Source organism: Hylobates moloch, unplaced genomic scaffold (assembly GCF_009828535.3).
Source record: "Hylobates moloch isolate HMO894 unplaced genomic scaffold, HMol_V3 SCAFFOLD_5, whole genome shotgun sequence".
Lineage (NCBI taxonomy): Eukaryota > Metazoa > Chordata > Mammalia > Primates > Hylobatidae > Hylobates > Hylobates moloch.
Genome location: NW_026652280.1, coordinates 140458146 through 140479284, shown reverse-complemented (window position 1 = coordinate 140479284; position 21139 = coordinate 140458146). Strand labels below are relative to the sequence as shown.

The window sequence follows — 21139 nt, the reverse complement described above, 5'->3', positions numbered from 1 at the left end:
TTAATTAGTCATGACTGAGCTAAGCCTAGAAAGAAAAACTGTCAGCCAGAATCATGTCTTACATGCATACATCATTCTTATTTCCAATAATTTTTAAATTTAAAAATTTGGCACTTTATCTTAAAATTGTTAGGCTTTTAATAAAATAAAATTATCTTAAGATGTTTTTCAGAGAAAAATATTAAAGGCCTTATTAAAATGAAGAAAATACAAATTATGGATAGACAAGACTTAAAAGTGAGCACATATCATGTTAAAGTTTTGTAAGAAATGCTTACTATTTTATGAGACATAAAAAATATGAGAATAGTGAAAGTATCAAAGCATATTAAAATATAACAAATCTGTGTAACCATTTAAGAAAATTTTATTTTATAGTCTGCCTACCACACTTAAGTGCCATAAGAAATAAATCTGGAAGATCATGATAATCAAATCTGTCATAGCAGCTTAAAAAGACTAAACTGATTCACATTAAAATTCTCAAGAGTATCAACATTTTAGCATAGAAGATTTAACTCAGCACAGAAATAACTAATTGAGTAAAAAAAATCATAAAGCAAAATTTTTTAACTGCACTCATATTTTGTTACATTGTTAGTAAAAAATCAATAAGTATATATTAAGTATGTAGTACTTAAGTAATTGAGAATGTAGTACATGAGAGTTAGAAGAGATATTTAGAAAACTTAACTTAGATTCTACCCTCAGTAACTGCAGACACTGCAGACATGATATTAACAGAGATGAAACAACCAGAGAGTAAGTAAATTTTAGACTATGTGGTACTATTCTAAGTCCAAGAAGTGAAGAAATTAGGAAGGAAGAGAGGAGTCTGGACTTCATAGAGGAGATGAGAATTCAGCTGAGTCCAACAGTTTGGTTTTGAAAAAACAGAGGGAAGGAGAGAGGATATTTTAGTTCAAGAAAATAGTAAGAATGGAAATAGGAACAAGCTCAAGCACAAGATGGGGAGAGAGAAAGGTAAAATGGTAACTTATTCTTCTTTTTCAAAAACTGCTTTCTTTCAAGCCTCTCATAGGAGGCTTGCCCTCATGAAGTCGATTTAGATAATATTTTCTAGACACTGTTCCATCTTTTCTCTTCAGATCACATCTTTATAATCAAAAGGGTACTCTGCCCTTTAAAAATTAGAAACCTACATGCTGTTAGCTATATTTCAATATATTTAAGATATTCAGTGTAGCTAATGTGCTGAAGTTATAAGTGATTTCTAATTAACATAAAAGATCATATGAAAGTCTGCCTTTTGAATTTAGCCTAGATTTCTTCCTATAAAACAAAATAATTTTTAAAAAATTACCTTTTCGCCAATGCTTCCAGTCATCCCAACTTCTCCAGGTAAGCCAACAGGTCCCTTTTAGAAAAAAAAAATAACGGAAAATCACACATATTGTATTGCTATTGTAGTGCCTGGGTCTTAAATCACCTGTAGTCACTATGTTTCTTTCTAACTCATCCTAAATGTTATCTTGGAGTAAAATTCCTCCTTGTATAGCTATGCAGTCTGTGACTTCATATCAGAATTAATTTACTCAGTCAGTCAACAAAAATATATCAGTGCCTAAAATATAACAGGCACTACGCTGGGAGGCAATGAGTTTCAAATCCACAGTCACTGTCCATGTGGAACTGACATTCTACTAGAGTTTATAAAATCCCTGAAGTTTTCATACCTGTTTGATGTAGATATATTAGTTTAAGAAATCATTTCTGTAACTACCTTTTTTGAAAGCCCCTCAATACACAAGGGGACAGAACATGCCTATCATTCATTCATCCACTCAAGAAATATTTGGTGCCTATTCTGTGCCAGGCACTGTGATGGTTGCTAAGATTTCATTAGTGAGGAAGACAAATCTAGACCCTGCCCTCTTGAGGCAAAAAGTCTTATAACAGGGAGACAAAAGCAACTAAATTAAAAGTTAAATAATTATAAATTCTGACATAAGCTCATAAAGGAAACAGTAATATTGCTGAAGAGAAGAATAAAAGAGAAGACCTATTTTAGCACAGATGGTCAGGGAAGACTGACGCCTGACATTTAATATGAAATCTGGATAATAATAAGAGGCCAGCCAGCCAAAGAAGGGAGGAAGAATATTCTAGGTAGAGTAAATAGCTTGAGTAAGGAATGAATTTGATTTGCTAGAAGATGTTAAAGAAGGTAATCAGTTACACCATTTCAGAGTGAACACGTCTCAGGGTTTTTCTATCTTTGTCTTTAAGGATTCTCAATTATTTCTCCTTCAAACAGTACAGAAAGCAAAAAGAATAACATAGAACAAGCTTGACAAGAACATAATCTCTTTCCTGTCTTAAATCATAGGTAGTTACTTTCTACTTTTATTTAAAGACAAATGAAACTTTTTTCAATAGCTACCACGCAAAGACCTTGCTTAGATAGATTCTCATATGATAATATATATTAGCATACAGAAAGCATTGACTCATGAAAAATGACTTGTCGTTTATCTAATGCATTGAGCATGATTTTACCGTTACAGATCTCTATCATCTATCTATCTATATCTATCTATCTATCTATCTATCTATCTATCTATCTATCTATCTATCTATCATCTAATGATCCTATATATATAACATATATTAAGTGTTTTCTATGTGCCTGATTTAATCTTCACAACCAGCAGATATAGTAGTATTATCATGATTCCCCTTTGACAGATGAGGCAGATGAATTAAACAGTTTGCTGAGGCAGATGAGGTTAAATGGTATGGATGAGTTTAAGTGGCTATTGAGCACTTGAAATGTGGTTAGTGCAAATTGACACATACTGTAAACGTAAAAGACACCAGATTTTGAAGACTTACCATAGAAAGAATGTAAAATAGCTAATGATTGCTTACATTGATTACATATTAAAATGATAATGATTTGATATATTGGTGTAAATGAAATATTACTAAAATCAGTTCACCTCTTTCTTTTTATCTTTTTTAATGTGGCTACTAGAAAATTTAAAATTATATATGTGGCTTATAATTTTGACTTGCATTATATGTCTATTGGACAGCCCTGATATATACTTTTAGGCACTATGCTAATATTATTGCTTAAATCTAGTTGGAAGTGATTTAATAATTTGCTTCTGTGGTTTTTAAGTGTAAGAGACTGAACACTTTCATTCTGAGACAATCTATTATCAATGTTCATGAGCATGGAATTCACTGATCTCACTGTGTTCTCCACCATCCTGAGACAGCTGGTTTGATAAAATGGTGAAATGGCATTTTTAAGACTCAGTTACAAGGCCAGCTAGGTGACAATACTTTGCAGGGTTGGGGCAAGGCTTTCCAGAAGGCTATATATGCTCTGAATGAGTGTCCAATATATGGTGCTGTTTCTCCTATAACTAGGATTTTGGGGGCCAGGAATCAAGGGGTGGAAATGGGAGTGGTACTACTCACTATTACCCCTAGTTATCCGCTAGAAAATTTTTTGTTTCTGCTCATGCTCTGCCAGACTAAAGGTCTTAGTTCCAGAAGGAGGAATGCTTCCACCAGGACACACAACAATGATTCCACTGAACTAGAAGTTAAGACTGCCATCCGGCCACTTTGGGCTTCTTATGCCCCTGAATCAACAGGCAAAGAAGGGAGTTACTGTGTTGGCTATGTTGCTTGATTCTGCCTCCCATAGGAAAATGGGACTACTACTTCACAATGAGGGTAAGGAAGAGTATGAATAAAATACAGGAGATCCCTTAGGGTACTTCTTAATATCACCATGCTCTGTGATTAAGGTCGATGGAAAATTACAACAACTCAGTTCAGGCAGGACTACTTACTAGTGGCCCAAATTCTTCCAGAATGAAGGTTTGGGTCACCCCATGTCTTAGTCCATTCAGGCTATATAACAAAAATACTGCAGGCTGGGTGACTTTAACAACAAATATTTATTTCCCACAGTGTTGGAGGCTTAGAAATCTAAGATCAAGGCACCAGTAGATTCAGTATCTGGTGAGGGCCTGCTTCCTGGTTCATAGATGGCAGAGCCCTCATGACCTAATCATCTCCCAAGGTCTACACCTCCTCATACCTCACATTGGTCATTAGAATTTCAACATATGAATTCTGCAGAGGATAAAAACATTCAGTTCATAACACCCCACCAGGTACAGATCCCAACTAGCTGAGGTGCTTGCTGATGGCAAACGGAATAAAGAATGGGTAGTGGAGAAGGTAGTTTTAAATACCAGCTATGGCCATGTGACCAGTTACAGAAACGAAGACTATAATTGTCATGAGTATTTCATCATTATTTTGTCATGAATGTGTGTGTGTGTGTGTGTGTGTGTGTGTGTGTGTGTGTGTGTGTAGCAAATATCTTTGGTTCTTTTCTTCTCATTTTTTTTTTTTTTCTTGAGATGAAGTCTCAGTCTGTCACCCAGCTTGGAGTGCAATGGCGCGATCCTGGCTCACAGCAACCTCTGCCTCCTGGCTTCAAGCGATTCTCCTGCCTCAGCCTCCTGAATAGCTGGGATTACAGGCGTGCACCACCATGCCCGACTAAATTTGGTATTTTCAGTAGAGACAGGGTTTCACCATTTTGGACAGGCTGGTCTTGAACTCTTGACTTCAAGTGATCTGCCCACCTCGGCCTCCCAAAGTATTGGGATTACAGGTGTAAGCCACTGCTCCTGGCCTCTCATTTCTTTATCATATAACATAAGATGTATTGACCTTATAACAGTATCTAAGTATGGTTAATTTTACATCATAGTATTTAAGTTACAGGTTATAAAGGAGAAGAGTAAATGTCACTCAAGGACTTTACATCCTCTTCTGGAAAAGAGGTTAGTGAGTTTTTGGTCACATGCAGGATAATGATATCATGTTAGGCAGAATTATGATCTTATTATTGTCTTTATTTGAAGGTTAAGTGTGGTTTAAAGAGATGCATTTGGGGGTCAACTTGACAACGGGGAGGGCTGTCATGGTTAATTTTATGTGTCAAGGTCACTGGGTTACAGAGTGCCCAGATATTTGGCTAAACATTATTTCTGAGTGTATGTTGTTTCTAGGTGAGATTAACATTTAAATAGGTAAACTGACTAAAGCAGATTGCCTTCCCCAATGTGGGTGGGCACTGTCCAATCTGTTGAGGATCTGAATAAAACAAAAGGGCAAAGGAAAGGAAACTTTTCTCTCTGTCTCATTGCTTCAGCTGGGACATTAGTCTTCTCCTGCCTTTGAACTAGGACAGCATTAGCTACTAGTTCTCAGGCCTTTGGACTTGGAATAGAATTTAAATAATCAGTGCTGTAGGTCTCAGGCCTGTGGACTCTGATAGAACTTACACTGTCAATTCTTCTGGTTCTCAGGCCTTTGAACTTGGACTGGAACTATACTGGATTTCTAGGATCTCCTGTTTGTGGATGGAAGACTGTGGGATTTTTTTTTTAGCCCCCCACAATCATGTGAGCCAATTCTTTATAATAAATCAATCTATCTATATCTGTATCCTGTTGGTTCTGTTTCTCTGGAAAACCCTAGCTAATACTGTCAATCAAATCTGAGCAGGAAAAATGAAATAGAGCTATGTGTTGTGAGACAGTAAACAAAATAACAGAAACTGAACAGACTAGTCAAACTATTAGGAAAAAATCATTTTTCTTTTTCTTTTCTTTTTTTTTTTTTTTTTTTTTTTGAGACAGAGTCTCACTGTGTCGCCTGGGCTGGAGTGCAGTGGTATGATCTTGGTTCACTGCAACTTCAGCCTCCTGGGTTCATGCAATTCTCCTGCCTCAGCCTCCTGAGTAGCTGGGAGTACAGGCACAGAGCACCATGCCCGGCTAATTTTTTTGTTTTTGTTTTTAGCAGAGATGGGGTTTCACCATGTTGGCCAGGCTAGTCTCGAACTCCAGACTTCAAGTGATCCACCCGCCTTGGCCTCCCAAAGTGATAAATCCTTTTTCTAAGACATACGGTCTAGGGGAGTGAATGCAGTAGGCTCGTTTAGCTTATCCCATGTGCACCAGAATAATATAACCTACAAATGCATTCTGCTTAGCCTATAGCATTTACTAAACTGAACTAGGTAAAAACATTTAAAAATCTGGAGATTTTACATATAAATACTTTATATAAAAAGATTTATAAAATTACTAGCTTCAGATGACCTAGCAAATGTAGACAAACATTCTCAAAGGCGAATATTGGACAGAACTAAGTAACTGTTGTACTGTTGAGATCCAGAGGCACTCTTTACTTCGTTATTCCCTACTGTCTCTTATACATGGCCCATTTTACTTACCTATACTATCTGCCTGGTCCCAATAAGGCATCTGAGTTTTTTACTTCATGTAAGTATTAAAAGGTGCAGTCAGTCAAAAGGGCATAATTGGAAGACAGAGGTTCTCACTAAAAAGTAGATAGTTCACAGGGTTCCAGCCATGCCCATGGATATCTTTAATAAAACTTAAAGTTGGAGAACATAGATTAAAAATGGTTTCCTTGCAGTCTAGGCAACATAGGGAGACCACATCTCTATAAATAATCTATACATAATGATAATAAAATTAGCTGGGTGTGGCAACACGTTCCTGTAGTCCCAGCTACTCACGAAGCTGAGGTGTGAGGATTGCTTGGACTCAGGAGGTCAAGGTTGCAGTAAGCCTGAGTGACAGAGCAAGACCCTGTCTCCAAAATACATAAAAAGAAAAATGTACTATTTCAGTACCTTAAAAAGTCTAACCAAAACATATGTCAAATCTGATAATACCACAAGTGCTGGCTAGAATGTAAGGAAAGAAGAACTCATACATACACAGCAGGAAATAGCAGGAAATAGTATAAATTGGTACAATCACTTTGGAGAACAATTTATTGTATATAGTAAAATTGAAGATGCCCCTAACTTACAACTTAGCACTTCTAGTTGTTCACATGGAATTCTACTTTCACATGTACATACTAGGAGACATACAGAAAGACGTTCATTGCTGTATTATTTAAGTACAAAAGTAGAATCATCGGCATTATCAGTATGGACACAGATAAACTAAAATGCATTCACACAATAAAGAAAACTCTTGAATGACCAATACTGAGAAATAAACAGAAAACCTCAACACCAGCTAAAATTAATAGACCAGATCTAAATGTATCAACATGGATAAACATTTTAGGAATATAATGTTGAGTGAGAAAACAGCATAAATCCTTTTCAAAAGGATACATCATTATGTGTTTTGTGCAAAATTTTAAAATGCATACAATAATCTAATTTCTTACTGGCAGAAGACACATGGAAATTATATATACAACTTTAGGATAAGGGCTAATGTCTGTATATAGAGTGGTGGCTCATTATTTTTTTATTCTGAATTTCTCTGATAACTAGTTTCTCTAAGTCTGAACTTCTTTTCATTTACGTGTTCATGTTTTGGACTTTTTCTGCTTAATTCTTATCCATGTCCTTTGCTCAATTTATTTTTTCCCATTAAGATTTCCTAAATTTTCTTGATGATTTTCAGGAATTTTTATACATTTGAAATATAAACTTCTTATTTGTTTTATTTTATTTTATTTATTCATGTTTTGGGCTTTTTCTGTGTAATTCTTATCCATGTCCTTTGCTCAATTTATTTTTTCCCATTAAGATTTCCTATATTTTCTTGACGATTTTCAGGAATTTTTTATATATTTAAAGTATAAACTTCTTATTGGTTTTATTTATTTATTTATTTATTTATTTATTTATTTATTTATTTGAGATGAAATCTTGCTCTGTTGCCCAGGCTAGAGTGCAGTGGCATGATCTCTGCTCACTGTAACCTTTACCTCTCAGGTTCAGCTTGAGCCTGCCACCTCAGCCTCCCACCTCAGCCTCCTGAGCAGCTGGGACTACAGGCATGCACCACGACGCCCAGCTGATTTTTTTTGTAGTTTTTAGTAGAGAGGGGGTTTCACCATGTTGGCCAAGCTGGTCTTGAACTCCTGACCTCAGGTGATCTGCCCGCCTTGGCCTTCCAAAGTGCTGGGATTACAGGCATGAGATACCGTGCCCGAACCTTATTGGTTGTAGATGTTCTAAATTCCTTCTTGTGATAAATCACCTGTGAAATTATTTTTGATATCTTTCATTGATAAGAAGTCCTTAACTTTTATGTAGCCATATCCAGTGTTTTTTTTTTTTTTTGTCTTATGATTTGTATTTTCTGGATCTTGTTTAAGAAAGCTTTCCTTATTTCTATGTCATTAAATAATGGGCATTCTTTTCTATTAGTGTTAACTTTTCTATCTAGAAAAGTTTTCTTTAATCCATCTGGAGTTCAATTTTCACACGGAATAAGATAGGGATCCAGTTTTAATTTTTTGCATACAGGGACCCAGTTTTCCAAATACTATATATTCAATACTATTTCTTACCCACCCATTGGCTTATGGTGCCATTCTTATCTTATACATGGCTTATTTCTAAGCTTTCTAGTCTATCTTATGATGATTTGTCTGTTTTTCTCCCTTTGCAAATTTCTCTCACTCCATTTTTCTAATGTTTTTACAGCTGTCTCTACTACAGACTGAAAATAAGCATGCCAACAAAGGTTTATATCAGTGGTAAGGAATGTGAACATATAGGCTTTAAATCTACTCAGTCTTTAAGTCTATATTACTCTTTGAAACTGTCTACACACTTGGAAATAATAGATGAATTAGACAAAGACATTTAAAGCTGAGGTCTGCCAAATTTCGTGGAATCTAAGATATCATGGATTGTAAGATACACCAATATTTTTTAATCTCTGAATAGAGAAAAAAATCTCCCAAGCAATTGTAATTTACCACTGATCATGAGAAATATCTCAATTTTTAAAATGTTAAAATGTGAAAAGAAAAAATGGTATGGTAGATTGTTTTACTGTTTGAAACATTCACTGCTCCTTTCTGTGGAAGGATTATACCTCCCTATGCTACTGATGTCAGACTTGGCCATATAATTTGCAGTGCCCCTCACCATGGGAGGAATATACCTCTGCATCTTATTAATGCCATTCTTCTTTATGTAACTTCAAATAAATAGAAAGTGAAAGTGACATGTGCCACTCTTTTTTTTAAGTCAGTTTCTTTTCTCCTTTTGCCATGAGACTAAACATGTTCCACACAGGCACTGTTCCTTAAGCCTGAGTCTCCGAATGCAGATAACATGTCACAGAGTCACAGCCAACTCACAGTGTATAGAGTGCAAGTAAGAAATAAAACTTTTATTATTGTAAACCACTAATATATTCAGGCTGTTTCTTTCTGCAGCATAATTTAGCCTACACTGACTGATGCGATATGCCCTTTTAAGCTGATATGATATGGCAATTATTAACAGAAGAAGCATGTGGTTTTCTCTACTTTTATCCCAAGTGCTAATGACCCTAAGAGATAGATGGAGCCACAGGAAAGAGGGATCCTGGGCCAGGCATGGTGGCTCATGCCTGTAATCCCAGCACTTTGGGAGGTTAAGGCAGGAGGATTGCTTGAAGCCAGGAGTTTAAGACCAGCCTGGGCAACAAAGTGAGACCCTGTCTCTACAAAAAAAGAAAAATTAAAAATTAGCTAGGTGTGGTGGTCTGTGTCTGTAGTCCCAGCTACTCAGAGGACTGAGGCAGGAGGCTTGAGCCCAGGAGTTGGAGGCTGCAGTGGACCTATGATTGCATCACTGCACTCCAGCCTGGGTGACACAGTGAGACCCTGTCTCTTAAAAAATAAAAACAACAACAACAAAAACCAAGAGAGAGCACCTGGTTTTCTTAATCAACTTGTAGGGGAGAGCTACTTAGGAATGCCTTCACCAGACAATTAACATGGGCAAAAATAACTATCTGTTGTGTTAAAACAACAAAAAATATTTAGGTTTATTTATTATGGCAGTTAGTGTTATCCTAAAAATACAGTGAATTTACGTATTAACATAAAATTGAAAAACTTTGAAATCTAGCTCAATTAGTTTATTCAAAAGTTAATCTCACAGAAAGTGCACTGAATCAATTTCCAGTTTAGTACAGTTGCAAATCAATTTCTTCAATAAATGCAAAATGAGCTGAAGAAAATAAAATTAAGCATATTTATTTGTTCATGTAACAGATCCTGTGCTAAGATATAGCTGGAGAGGATATAAAGATGAGTAAAATATACTAAGGAGTTCAAAATCCAGTAAATTGGAATAAGGTAAATGTATATTTTCTAAGAGTTAATAGAAGAAGAAGTAAAATAATATCTAACACAAAGGCAGAAGAGATTATATCTGGTTGAAAACATAAGAAAGGACTTTACAGAGAAGGCAGCATCTCAGATATGGTTACATGTTGACATGATGAAATGGTGAAAGTGTATTCCAAGTAGAGGGAATGTTTTGAGCTAAAGATGGGAGGTAGCAAATGATAAAACATTTGCAAACACAAAGTTAATCCACATTGTCTGGGATACAGAATATGTGTAGGGGAATAGGCTGGGATAGATATATTGGTTATATACTATAGAGGGCTTTGAATACCAAGTGAGAAGTTTGTGTTTGTGGTATCTGCAGAAGAATGTGTGCTTGTAGAAGAATCATTATTGGTTTTCAGTAAAGGAGGAATGTAATCATGTCTAGACTTGAATGGGTGGTAATTTAACATCACTGTGTTTAATGTGTAGAAATGGGAAAAATAGAAAATAGGACAAACAAATAATTATAATAGTCCAGATTAAATGTAATGACTGGTATGAGGACAATATCATCATTAAAAAAGACAGTAAGCTCAGGAGAAAAGCCACTGTTAGAGGAAAAGTGATGAAGTAAGCCAACAGACAGTTGTGCTCTTAAAGAGTCTATCTTGAAACACTGATTTGTGTCTCCATAGAACAATCAATTGTTGCAATCATAAGAATGATGTAGTATGTACGCTGATGATAAAACAGGAACAAGAAGAGAATCTAATAAAGATTCATTGGAGGCAAGAGGTAGAAACAAAAAAAACAAAAACAAAAGAAAGAGTCACAAAAGAAAGAGTCAAATAGTTGTGTTTCAAGATGGCCAAATAGGAACAGCTCTGATCTGCAGCTCTCAGCATGACCTGCATTTCCAACTGAGGTACCTGGTTCATCTCATTGGGACTGGTTGGACAGTGGGTGCAGCCCACGGTGGGTGGGCCAAAGCAGGGTGGGGCATCGCCTCACCTGGGAAGTGCAAGGGGTCGGGGGATTTCCGTTTCCTAGCCAAGGGAAGCCGTGACAGAATACACCTGGAAAATCAGGACACTCCTGCCCAAATACTGCGCTTTTCCAACAGTCTTAGCAAATGGCACACCAGGAGATTATATCCTGTGCCTGGCTCAGTGGTCCCACACCCATGGAGCCTTGCTCACTGCTAGAGCAGCAGACTGAGATCCACCTGTGAGGCAGCAGCCTGGCAGGGGGAGGGGCATCTGCTACTGAGGCTTGAGTAGGTAAACAAAGCAGCCAGGTATACAGGCAGGTGCCCCTCTGAGATGAAGCTTCCAGAGGAAGCATCAGGCATCAATATTTGCTGTTCTGCAGCTTCCACTGGTGATACCCAGGCAAACATGGTCTGGAGTGGACCTCCAGCAAACTCCAACAGACCTGCAGCTGAGAGACCGGACTCTTAGAAGGAAAACTAACAAACAGAAAAGAATAGCATCAACATCAACAAAAAGGACATCCACACAAAAACCCCACCTGTAGGTCACCATCATCAAAGACCAAAGGTAGATAAAACCACAAAGATGGGGAGAAACCAGAGCAGAAAAACTAAAAATTCTACAGAGCGCCTCTTCCTCTCCAAAGGATTGCAGCTCCTTGGCAGCAACTGAACAAAGCTGGACAGAGAATGACTTTGATGAGCTGACAGAAGTAGACTTCAGAAGGTCAGTAATAACAAACTTCTCCGAGCTAAAGGAGGATATTGGAACTCATCACAAGGAAGCTAAAAACCTTGAAAAATGATTAGATGAATGGCTAACTAGAATAAACAGTGTAGAGAAGACCTTAAATGACCTGAGGGAGCTGAAAACCATGGCATGAGAACTACGTGATGTATGCACAAGCTTCAATAGCTGATTCGATCCAGTGGAAGAAAGAGTATCAGTGATTGAAGATCAAATTAATGAAATAAAGCGAGAGGAGAAGTTTAGAGAAAAAAGAATAAAAAGAAACAAACAAAGCCTCCGAGAAATATGGGATTATGTGAAAAGACCAAATCTACATTTGATTGGTGTACCTGAAAGTGATAGAGAGAATGGAACCAAGTTGGAAAACACTCTTCAGGGTATTATCCATGAGAACTTCCCCAACCTAGCAAGGTAGGCCAACATTCAAATTCAGGAAATACAGAGAATGCCACAAAGATACTCCTCGAGAAGAGCAACTCCAAGACACACAATTGTCAGATTCACCAAGGTTGAAAAGAAGGAAAAAATGTTAAGGGCAGCCAGAGAGAAAGGTCAGGTTACCCACAAAGGGAAGCCCATCAGACTAATAGCAGATCTCTTGGCAGAAACTCTAGAAGCCAGAAGAGAGTGGGGGCCAATATTCAACATTCTTAAAGAAAAGAATTTTCAACCCAGAATTTCATATCCAGCCAAACTAAGCTTCATAAGCGAAGGAGGAATAAAATCCTTTACAGACAAGCAAATGCTGAGAGATTTTGTCACCACCAGGCCTGTCTTACAAGAACTCCTGAAGGAAGCACTAAACATGGAAAGAAATAACTGGTACCAGCTGCTGTAAAAAACATGCCAAATTGTAAAGACCATCGATGCTAGGAAGAAACTGCATCAACTAACGGGCAAAACAACCAGCTAACATCATAATGACAGGATCAAACTCACACATAACAATATTAACCTTAAATGTAAATGGGCTAAATGCCCCAATTAAAATACACAGACTGGCAAATTGGATAGAGTCAAGACCCATCAATGTGCTGTATTCAGGAGACCCATCTCACATGCAGAGATATATATAGGCTCAAAACAAAGGGAGGGAGGAAGATCTACCAAGCAAATGGAAAACAAACAAACAAAAAAAAGCAGGGGTTGCAATCCTAGTCTCTGATGAAACAGACCTTAAACCAACAAAGATCAAAAGAGACAAAGAAGGCCATTACATAATGGTAAAGGGATCAATTCAACAAGAAGAGCTAACTATCCTAAATATATATGCAAACAATACAAGAGCACCCAGATTCATAAAGCAAGTCCTTAGAGACCTACAAAGAGACTTGGACTCCCACACAATAATAATGGGAAACTTTAACACCCCACTGTCAATATTAGACAGATCAACGAGACAGAAGATTAAAAAGGATATCCAGGACTTGAACTCAGCTCTGCACCAAGTGGACCTAATAGACATCTACAGGACTCTGCACCCCAAATTAACAGAATATACACTCTTCTTAGCAACACATCACACTTATTCCAAAATTGACCACATAGTTGGAAGCAAAAAACTCCTCAGCAAATGTAAAAGAACAGAAATCACAACAAACTGTCTCTCAGACCACAGTGCAATCAAATTAGAACTCAGGATTAAGAAACTCACTCAAAACTGCACAACTATATGGAAACTGAACAACCGGCGCCTGAATGACTACTGGGTAAACAACAAAATGAAGGCAGCAATAAAGATGTTTTTTGAAACCAATGAGAACAAAGACACAATATACCAGAATCTCTGGGACACATTCCAAGCAGTGTGTAGAGGGAAATTTATAGCACTAAATGCCCACAACAGAAAGCAGGAAAGATCTAAAATTAACACCCTAACATAACAATTGAAAGAACTAGAGAAGCTAGGGCAAACAAATTCAAAAGCTAGCAGAAGGCAAGACATAACTAAGATCAGAGCAGAACTGAAGGAGATAGAGACACAAAAACTCTTCAAAAAATCAATGAATCCAGGAGCTGGTTTTTTGAAATGATCAACGAAATTGATAGACCGCTAGCAAGGCTAATAAAGAAGAAAAGAGAGAAGAATCAAACAGATGCAATAAAAATGATAAAAAAGATATCACCACAGATCCCACAGAAATACTAACTACCATCAGAGAATACCATGAACACCTCTAGACAAACTAGAAAATCTAGAAGAAATGGATAAATTCCTGGACACATAAACCCTCCCAAGACTAAACCAGGAAGAAGTTGAATCTGTGAATAGGCGAATAACAAGTTCTGAAATTGAGGCAATAATTAATAGCCTACCAACCAAAAAAAGTCAAGACCAGACGGATTCACAGCCAAATTCTACCAGAGGTACAAAGAGGAGCTGATACCATTCCTTCTGAAACTATTCCAATCAATAGAAAAAAAGGGACTCCTCCTTAACTTATTTTATGAGGCCAGCGTCATCCTGATACCAAAGCCTGGCAGAGACACAACAAAAAAAGAGAATTTTAGACCAATATCCCTGATGAACATCAATACGAAAATCCTCAATAAAATACTTTCAAACTGAATCCAGCAGCACATCAAAAATCTTATCCACCATTACCAAGTAGGCTTCATCCCTGGGATGCAAGGCTGGTTCAACATACACAAATCAATAAACGTAATCCATCACATAAACAGAACCAACAACAAAAAGCATATGATTATCTCAATAGATGCAGAAAAGGCCTTTGACAAATCTCAACAGCTCTTCATGCTAAAAACTCTCAATAAACTAGGTATTGATGGAATGTATCTCAAAATAATAAGAGCTATTTATGACAAACCCACAGGCAATATCATACTGAATGGGCAAAAACTGGAAGCATTCCCTTTGAAAACTGGCACAAGACAGGGATGCCCTCCCTCACCACTCCTATTTAGCATAGTGTTGGAAGTTCTGGCCAGGGCAATCAGGCAGGAGAAGGAAATAAAGGGTATTCAATTAGGAAAAGAGGAAGTCAAATTGTCCCTGTTTGCAGATGACACAACTGTATACTTAGAAAACTCCATCGTCTCAGCCTCAAATCTCCTTAAGCTGATAAGCAACTTCAACAAAGTCTCAGGAGACAAAATCAATGTGCAAAAATCATAAGCATTCCTATACACCAATAACAGACAAACAGAGAGCCAAATCATGAGTGAACTCCCATTCACAATTGCTTCAAAGAGAATAAAATACCTAGGAATGCAACTTATAAGGGATGTGAAGGACCTCTTCAAGGAGAACTACAAACCACTGAACAATGAAATAAAAGAGGATACAAACAAATGGAAGAACATTCCATGCTCATGGACAGGAAGAATCAATATCATGATAATGGCCATACTGCCCAAGGTAATTTATAGATTCAATGCCATCCCCATCAAGCTACCAATGACTTTCTTCACAGAATTGGAAAAAACTACTTTAAAGTTCATATGGAACCAAAGAAGAGCCCACATTGCAAAGACAATCCTAAGCAAAAAGAACAAAGCTGGAGGCATCACGCTACCTGACTTCAAACTATACTACAGGCTACAGTAACCAAAACAGCATGGTACTGGTACCAAAACAGATATATAGACCAATGGAACAGAACAGAGGCCTCAGAAATAACACCACACATCTACAACCATCTGATCTTTGAGAAACCTGACAAAAACAAGAAATGGGGAAAGGATTCCCTATTTAATAAATGGTGCTGGGAAAACTGGCTAGCCATATGTAGAAAGCTGAAACTGCATCCCTTCCTTACACCTTATACAAAAATTAATTCAAGATGGATTAAAGACTTAAATGTTAGACCTAAAACCATAAAAACCCTAGAAGAAAACCTAGGCATTACCATTCAGGCCATAGGCACGGGCAAGGACTTCATGACTAAAACACCAAAAGCAAAGGTAACAAAAGCCAAAATAGACAAATGGGATGTAGTTAAACTAAAGAGCTTCTGCACAGAGAAAGAAACTACCATCAGAGTGAACAGGCAACCTACAGAATGGGAGAAAATTTTTTCAATCTACGCATCTGACAAAGGGCTAATATCCAGAATCTACAAAGAACTTAAACAAATTTACGAGAAGAAAACAAACAACCCCATCAAAAAGTGGGCAAAGGATATGAACAGACACTTCTCAAAAGAAGACATTTATCCAGCCAACAGACACATGAAAAAAATGCTCATCATCACTGGCCATCAGAGAAATGCAAATTGAAACCACAATGAGATACCATCTCACACCAGTTAGAATGGCGATCATTAAAAAGTCAGGAAACGACAGGTGCTGGAGAGGATGTGGAGAAATAGGAACACTTTTACACTGCTGGTGGGAGTGTAAACTAGTTCAACCATTGTGGAAGATAGTATGGCAATTCCTCAAGGATCTAGAACTAGAAATACCATTTGACCCAGCAATCCCATTACTAGGTATATACCCAAAGGATTGTAAGTCATGCTACTATAAAGACACATGCACACATATGTTTATTGCGGCACAATAGCCAAAACTTGGAACCAACCCAAATGTCTATCAAAGATAGACTGGATTAAGAATATGTGGCACATATACACCATGGAATACTATGCAGCCATAAAAAGGATGAGGTCTTGTCCTTTGCAGGGACATGGATGAAGCTGGAAACCATCATTCTGAGCCAACTATCTCAAGGACAGAAAACCAAACACTTGCATGTTCTCACTCATAGGTGGGAATTGAACAATGACAACTTCTGGACACAGGGCGTGGAACATCACACATGGGGGCCTGTCATGGGGTGAGGGACAGGGGAAGGGATAGCATTAGGAGAAATACCTAATGTAAATGACGAGTTAATGGGTGCAGCAAACCAACATGGCGCATGTATACATATGTAACAAACATGCACGCTGTGCACATGTACCCTAGAACTTAAAGTATAATAATAATAATTATAATAATAATAAAAAGAAAGAGTCAAATAGGAGGAGAACCAGGAATGCACAAAGAAAGATATGGAAAATAAAAGTTTCAAGAAGAGAGAAATCTTTGTGATGTGGAAAGGTTTAAGAAGGATGAACATTAAGACAAAGTCATAGAATTTGGCAATCACCAGGTTGATGGTAACCTGTAGGAACAATTTCAGTAGCTTTTGTGTGTTTGGATATGTTTGCCAAAGGGTTAAGAATGTGTGTAGGTGAAGAGAAAATGTAAAAAACTTGTACAGTTTAGACGATTATTTTAATAAGTTGGCAGCAAAAATGAGGAGGCATGAAAACTGCTAACGGACGTGGTTGCAAAATTACTCTATTCAGAACCTAATTTTTGCTGCCAGCTAAATGAAGTTCATTGGCAATAGAAAATATACCCTTCTGAACAGAAATAAATTACATTAAAAACCTACGTTTTTGCTCTGTTTCACAGAATAAATTTTTTTAACACGCTATTATTATGACCTAATCTATCATGATTGGTTGGGAACCAACACGCTGTAACAGAGAGAAGATGCTGGCAGGATTAATCTTCTCCCAAAGACTATTTCCTAGCCAGCTCCCTACTTCTAGATAGCTTCCCTACACTTGGAATTCTCCACCCAGGGAAGGCATGTATTGTGCAAAGGTGCCATATAACCTCTTCCTTCTTAACAGAAGTACTTTCTGAAAGGCAGACTAAGGTGCTGTGACTTACTCTCATTTTTTTTCCATGAAACCTCAAGTATCATATATGCTAGTGAGAATCAGACAAATGCAAGTGAGAATCAAGGGCAAAATTATATTTTCAATTGTAAAGTTGTCAAAGGCAAATTATGTGCATATGGAAATGGTCATAATTTATTTATATTTACTACTATAGCTCCTTAAAATAGAGACATGGGTGACTTCCAGTTTGTTCCTTTCTATTTATTCTTCCTCATTTTAAAACAAATGTTGAAATCTTATATATTACTATTTTAGTTGTCTACTGCTGCAAGACAAATTACCCCCAAAAGTTAGTGGTTAAAATAATAAACATGTATTATCTCACAGTTTCTGTGAGTCAGAAATTCAAAGGTGGCTTAAATGGGTAGTTCTGGCTGAGAATCTTTCATGAGGTTGCAGTCAATATTTGGCATTGGCTGCAGTCATCTGAAGGCCTGACTGACCAGAAAATCCATTTCCAAAAAGCTTATTTCCTCAATCCGTAGACCTGAGGACATAGTAGTTGGCTTCCCCCAGATTAAGTGATGCAAGAAAGTGAGTGAGAAAGCATGAAGCTGCAGTGCCTTTATGATCTAGCACACATTGACTTCTGCCATATCCTACTCATTAAAAATGCATAACTGAGTCCATCCTGCACTCAAAAAGAGCCAAAGTAGACTGCACATTTCAGATGGAGGAACAGAAAAGAATTTGTAGACATATTTTTAAACAATCACAATGATTTAAATTCTATTCTTGGCTTGGTTTGATATTTTATTAAGACTTTGACTCCTCCCAATAGCTTTCTTTAGTTTCTTATATGTATTTTTAAGTTATACACTTCTTTGGGAACACTCTAAATTAGTGTTGTTCGAATAATGTACATTTTCCTACAGATGAAATGAATAACATTTCATTCTTATTTCATTAGTTATTGAGTATCTATCATGAATAAGGTACTATAGTAGTCAATTTAGACATCACTAATAACTAAAATATAAAGTAGACAGCCAAAAGTGCCAGAAGATGAACTACTATAGAATAGCAGATAAAACAGGAGTGAGCAATCTATGGCCCTGACAGCTGGCTGCTTGTTTTGTAAATAGTTTCAGTGGAACACAGGCTTGCCCATTTGCTTACTTATTATCTATGACTATTTCCACATTACGCAGGCAGAACTGAGTAATTTCAACAGAGACCATATGGCTCACAAAGCCCATATCATTTCTGCTGGATATTTAAAGAAAACACAAAACAGTCATTGAGCCCTAGCCAGAATTATTGTCAATACATACCAAGAATTTACATTAAAAATCTTTCAAAACACTGATTCCACATCTAACACACAATTTAAAAGAAAACACCAAGCATTTAGCTAGAATATGCTGTGTTTCAAGATCCAGACCACCATATAATAATTGAAAACATTTTGCTTTTGGCAAAATAGTATATTTTGTAAAATGGTCTATAAAAACTTAAACAAGCCCATCAAAAAGTGGGCGAAGGACATGAACAGACACTTCTCAAAAGAAGACATTTATGCAGCCAAAAAACATATGAAAAAATGCTCATCATCACTGGCCATCAGAGAAATGCAAATCAAAACCACAATGAGATACCATCTCACACCAGTTAGAATGGCCATCATTAAAAAGTCAGGAAACAACAGGTGCTGGAGAGGATGTGGAGAAATAGGAACACTTTTACACTGTTGGTGGGACTGTAAACTAGTTCAACCATTGTGGAAGTCAGTGTGGTGATTCCTCAGGGATCTAGAACTAGAAATACCATTTGACCCAGCCATCCCATTACTGGGTATATACCCAAAGGACTATAAATCATGCTGCTATAAAGACACATGCACACGTATGTTTATTGCGGCACTATTCACAATAGCAAAGAGTTGGAACCAACCCAAATGTCCAACAACGATAGACTGGATTAAGAAAATGTGGCACATATACACCATGGAATACTATGCAGCCATAAAAAATGTTGAGTTCATGTCCTTTGTAGGGACATGGATGAAACTGGAAAACATCATTCTCAGTAAACTATCACAAGGACAAAAAACCAAACACCGCATGTTCTCACTCATAGGTGGGAATTGAACAATGAGAACTCATGGACACAGGAAGGGGAACATCACACTCCGGGGACTGTTGTGGGGTGAGGGGAGTGGGGAGGGACAGCATTAGGAGATATACCTAATGCTAAGTGATGAGTTAATGGGTGCAGCAAAACAACATGGCACATGGATACATATGTAACAAACCTGCACATTGTGCACATGTACCCTAAAACCTAAAGTATAATAATAAAAAATAAAGAAAAAAAACTTAAAAACTCTCTCCTAATATTTTTTAAAGTAACTATATCCTATTTATTAACTAAAGACTGATTTAAATTAGAATATTTCCTGTTTGAAACTAAAAATTTTTTAAACATTTATTCAAAATTTCTTATGCTTAGATGAGTCACCAAAGAGAGTATGCAGAACAAAAAGAGGAAAAGGCTACGAGCAATAACATTTAGAGAGCTGGTTTGGAAAAAGAAAACATAAAGTTGACTATGCATAGGAACAAAGTGAACTGTCGATAGGAGAATACTGTCTATTTTTTCCATAGTGTTTCTTCAGACCTTTTCATTGGAGGGTAATACTATGACTTGACGAGTATGAATGAACACTTTCTGTTTATTTATAAATACATCACTGTTTCCAAATGGCTAACCTTTGGATCACTTCACTCCTATTTTCAAATGAAATCTGTAAGCTAAGTATTTATTTGACAGCATGACTTGTAGCAAGTTACTTTAGCTCACTGTGCTTTATCCTGTACCATTTAGGAAGATGTGACTTTAAGTTCATTGGTCTATATGCTCTGTAAAGCAGGGATGATGTCTGTATTATCTTCTGTATCCCAGGCAGTAGGCATAAGGGATACAGTATCAGACTGCAGTCATCTGAAGGCTTGACTGACAGTTTATTAATTTGGGAGCACTTTCCAAGTATCAGACTGTATCCCTTATGCCTACTGCCTGGGATACAGAAGATAACATATGTTGAATGAATAAGTGAACAACTTAGAGCAGTAGTGGTGGAAACAGAGGTGAGACACCCACATTCCCTTTTTACGAAATATCTTATTAACCCTGCAATAAGCTCCTTCAAGATTTAGGCCTTAGCAGAGAGGCCTATATCCAAAGCCTGATTAAGATGGGGTATAAAAGTCTGGCCATTTGGGCCCAATGTCTGACTACTCTGATGGTCCAAACATTTGGTTGGTCTCTTCTCTCCTTCTGGGGGATTGCAGAGAAGATTGAGCAAAGGCCAGGATTTAAAAGTCAAAGTGACCAAATTCCAGAAAAGGTTCAACTCCTAACCAAGACAAGTCTGTTATGCCAAAGTCAGGGTCTTGGTTAGAAAAAAAAAAAATGGGACTCTGATACTTGTGAAAACAGTATCTGGGCAGAGGTCCCTGAAGATTTTGAACTGCTAGTCTCCGAACTCTACCAGCTTACACAAGTGGCCTA

The 21139-nt window shown here is 37.1% G+C and overlaps 1 protein-coding gene across 1 annotated transcript in view; it reads right to left on the bottom strand.

The window, feature by feature from the left end:
• Positions 1-21139, bottom strand: part of COL24A1 (collagen type XXIV alpha 1 chain) — a 404873-nt gene that overhangs the window by 156246 nt on the left and 227488 nt on the right. The window contains exon 26 of the mRNA XM_058439743.1: positions 1325-1378. Within this exon, the coding sequence (XP_058295726.1) occupies positions 1325-1378 (54 nt within the window). The remainder of the gene's footprint in view (positions 1-1324; positions 1379-21139) is intronic.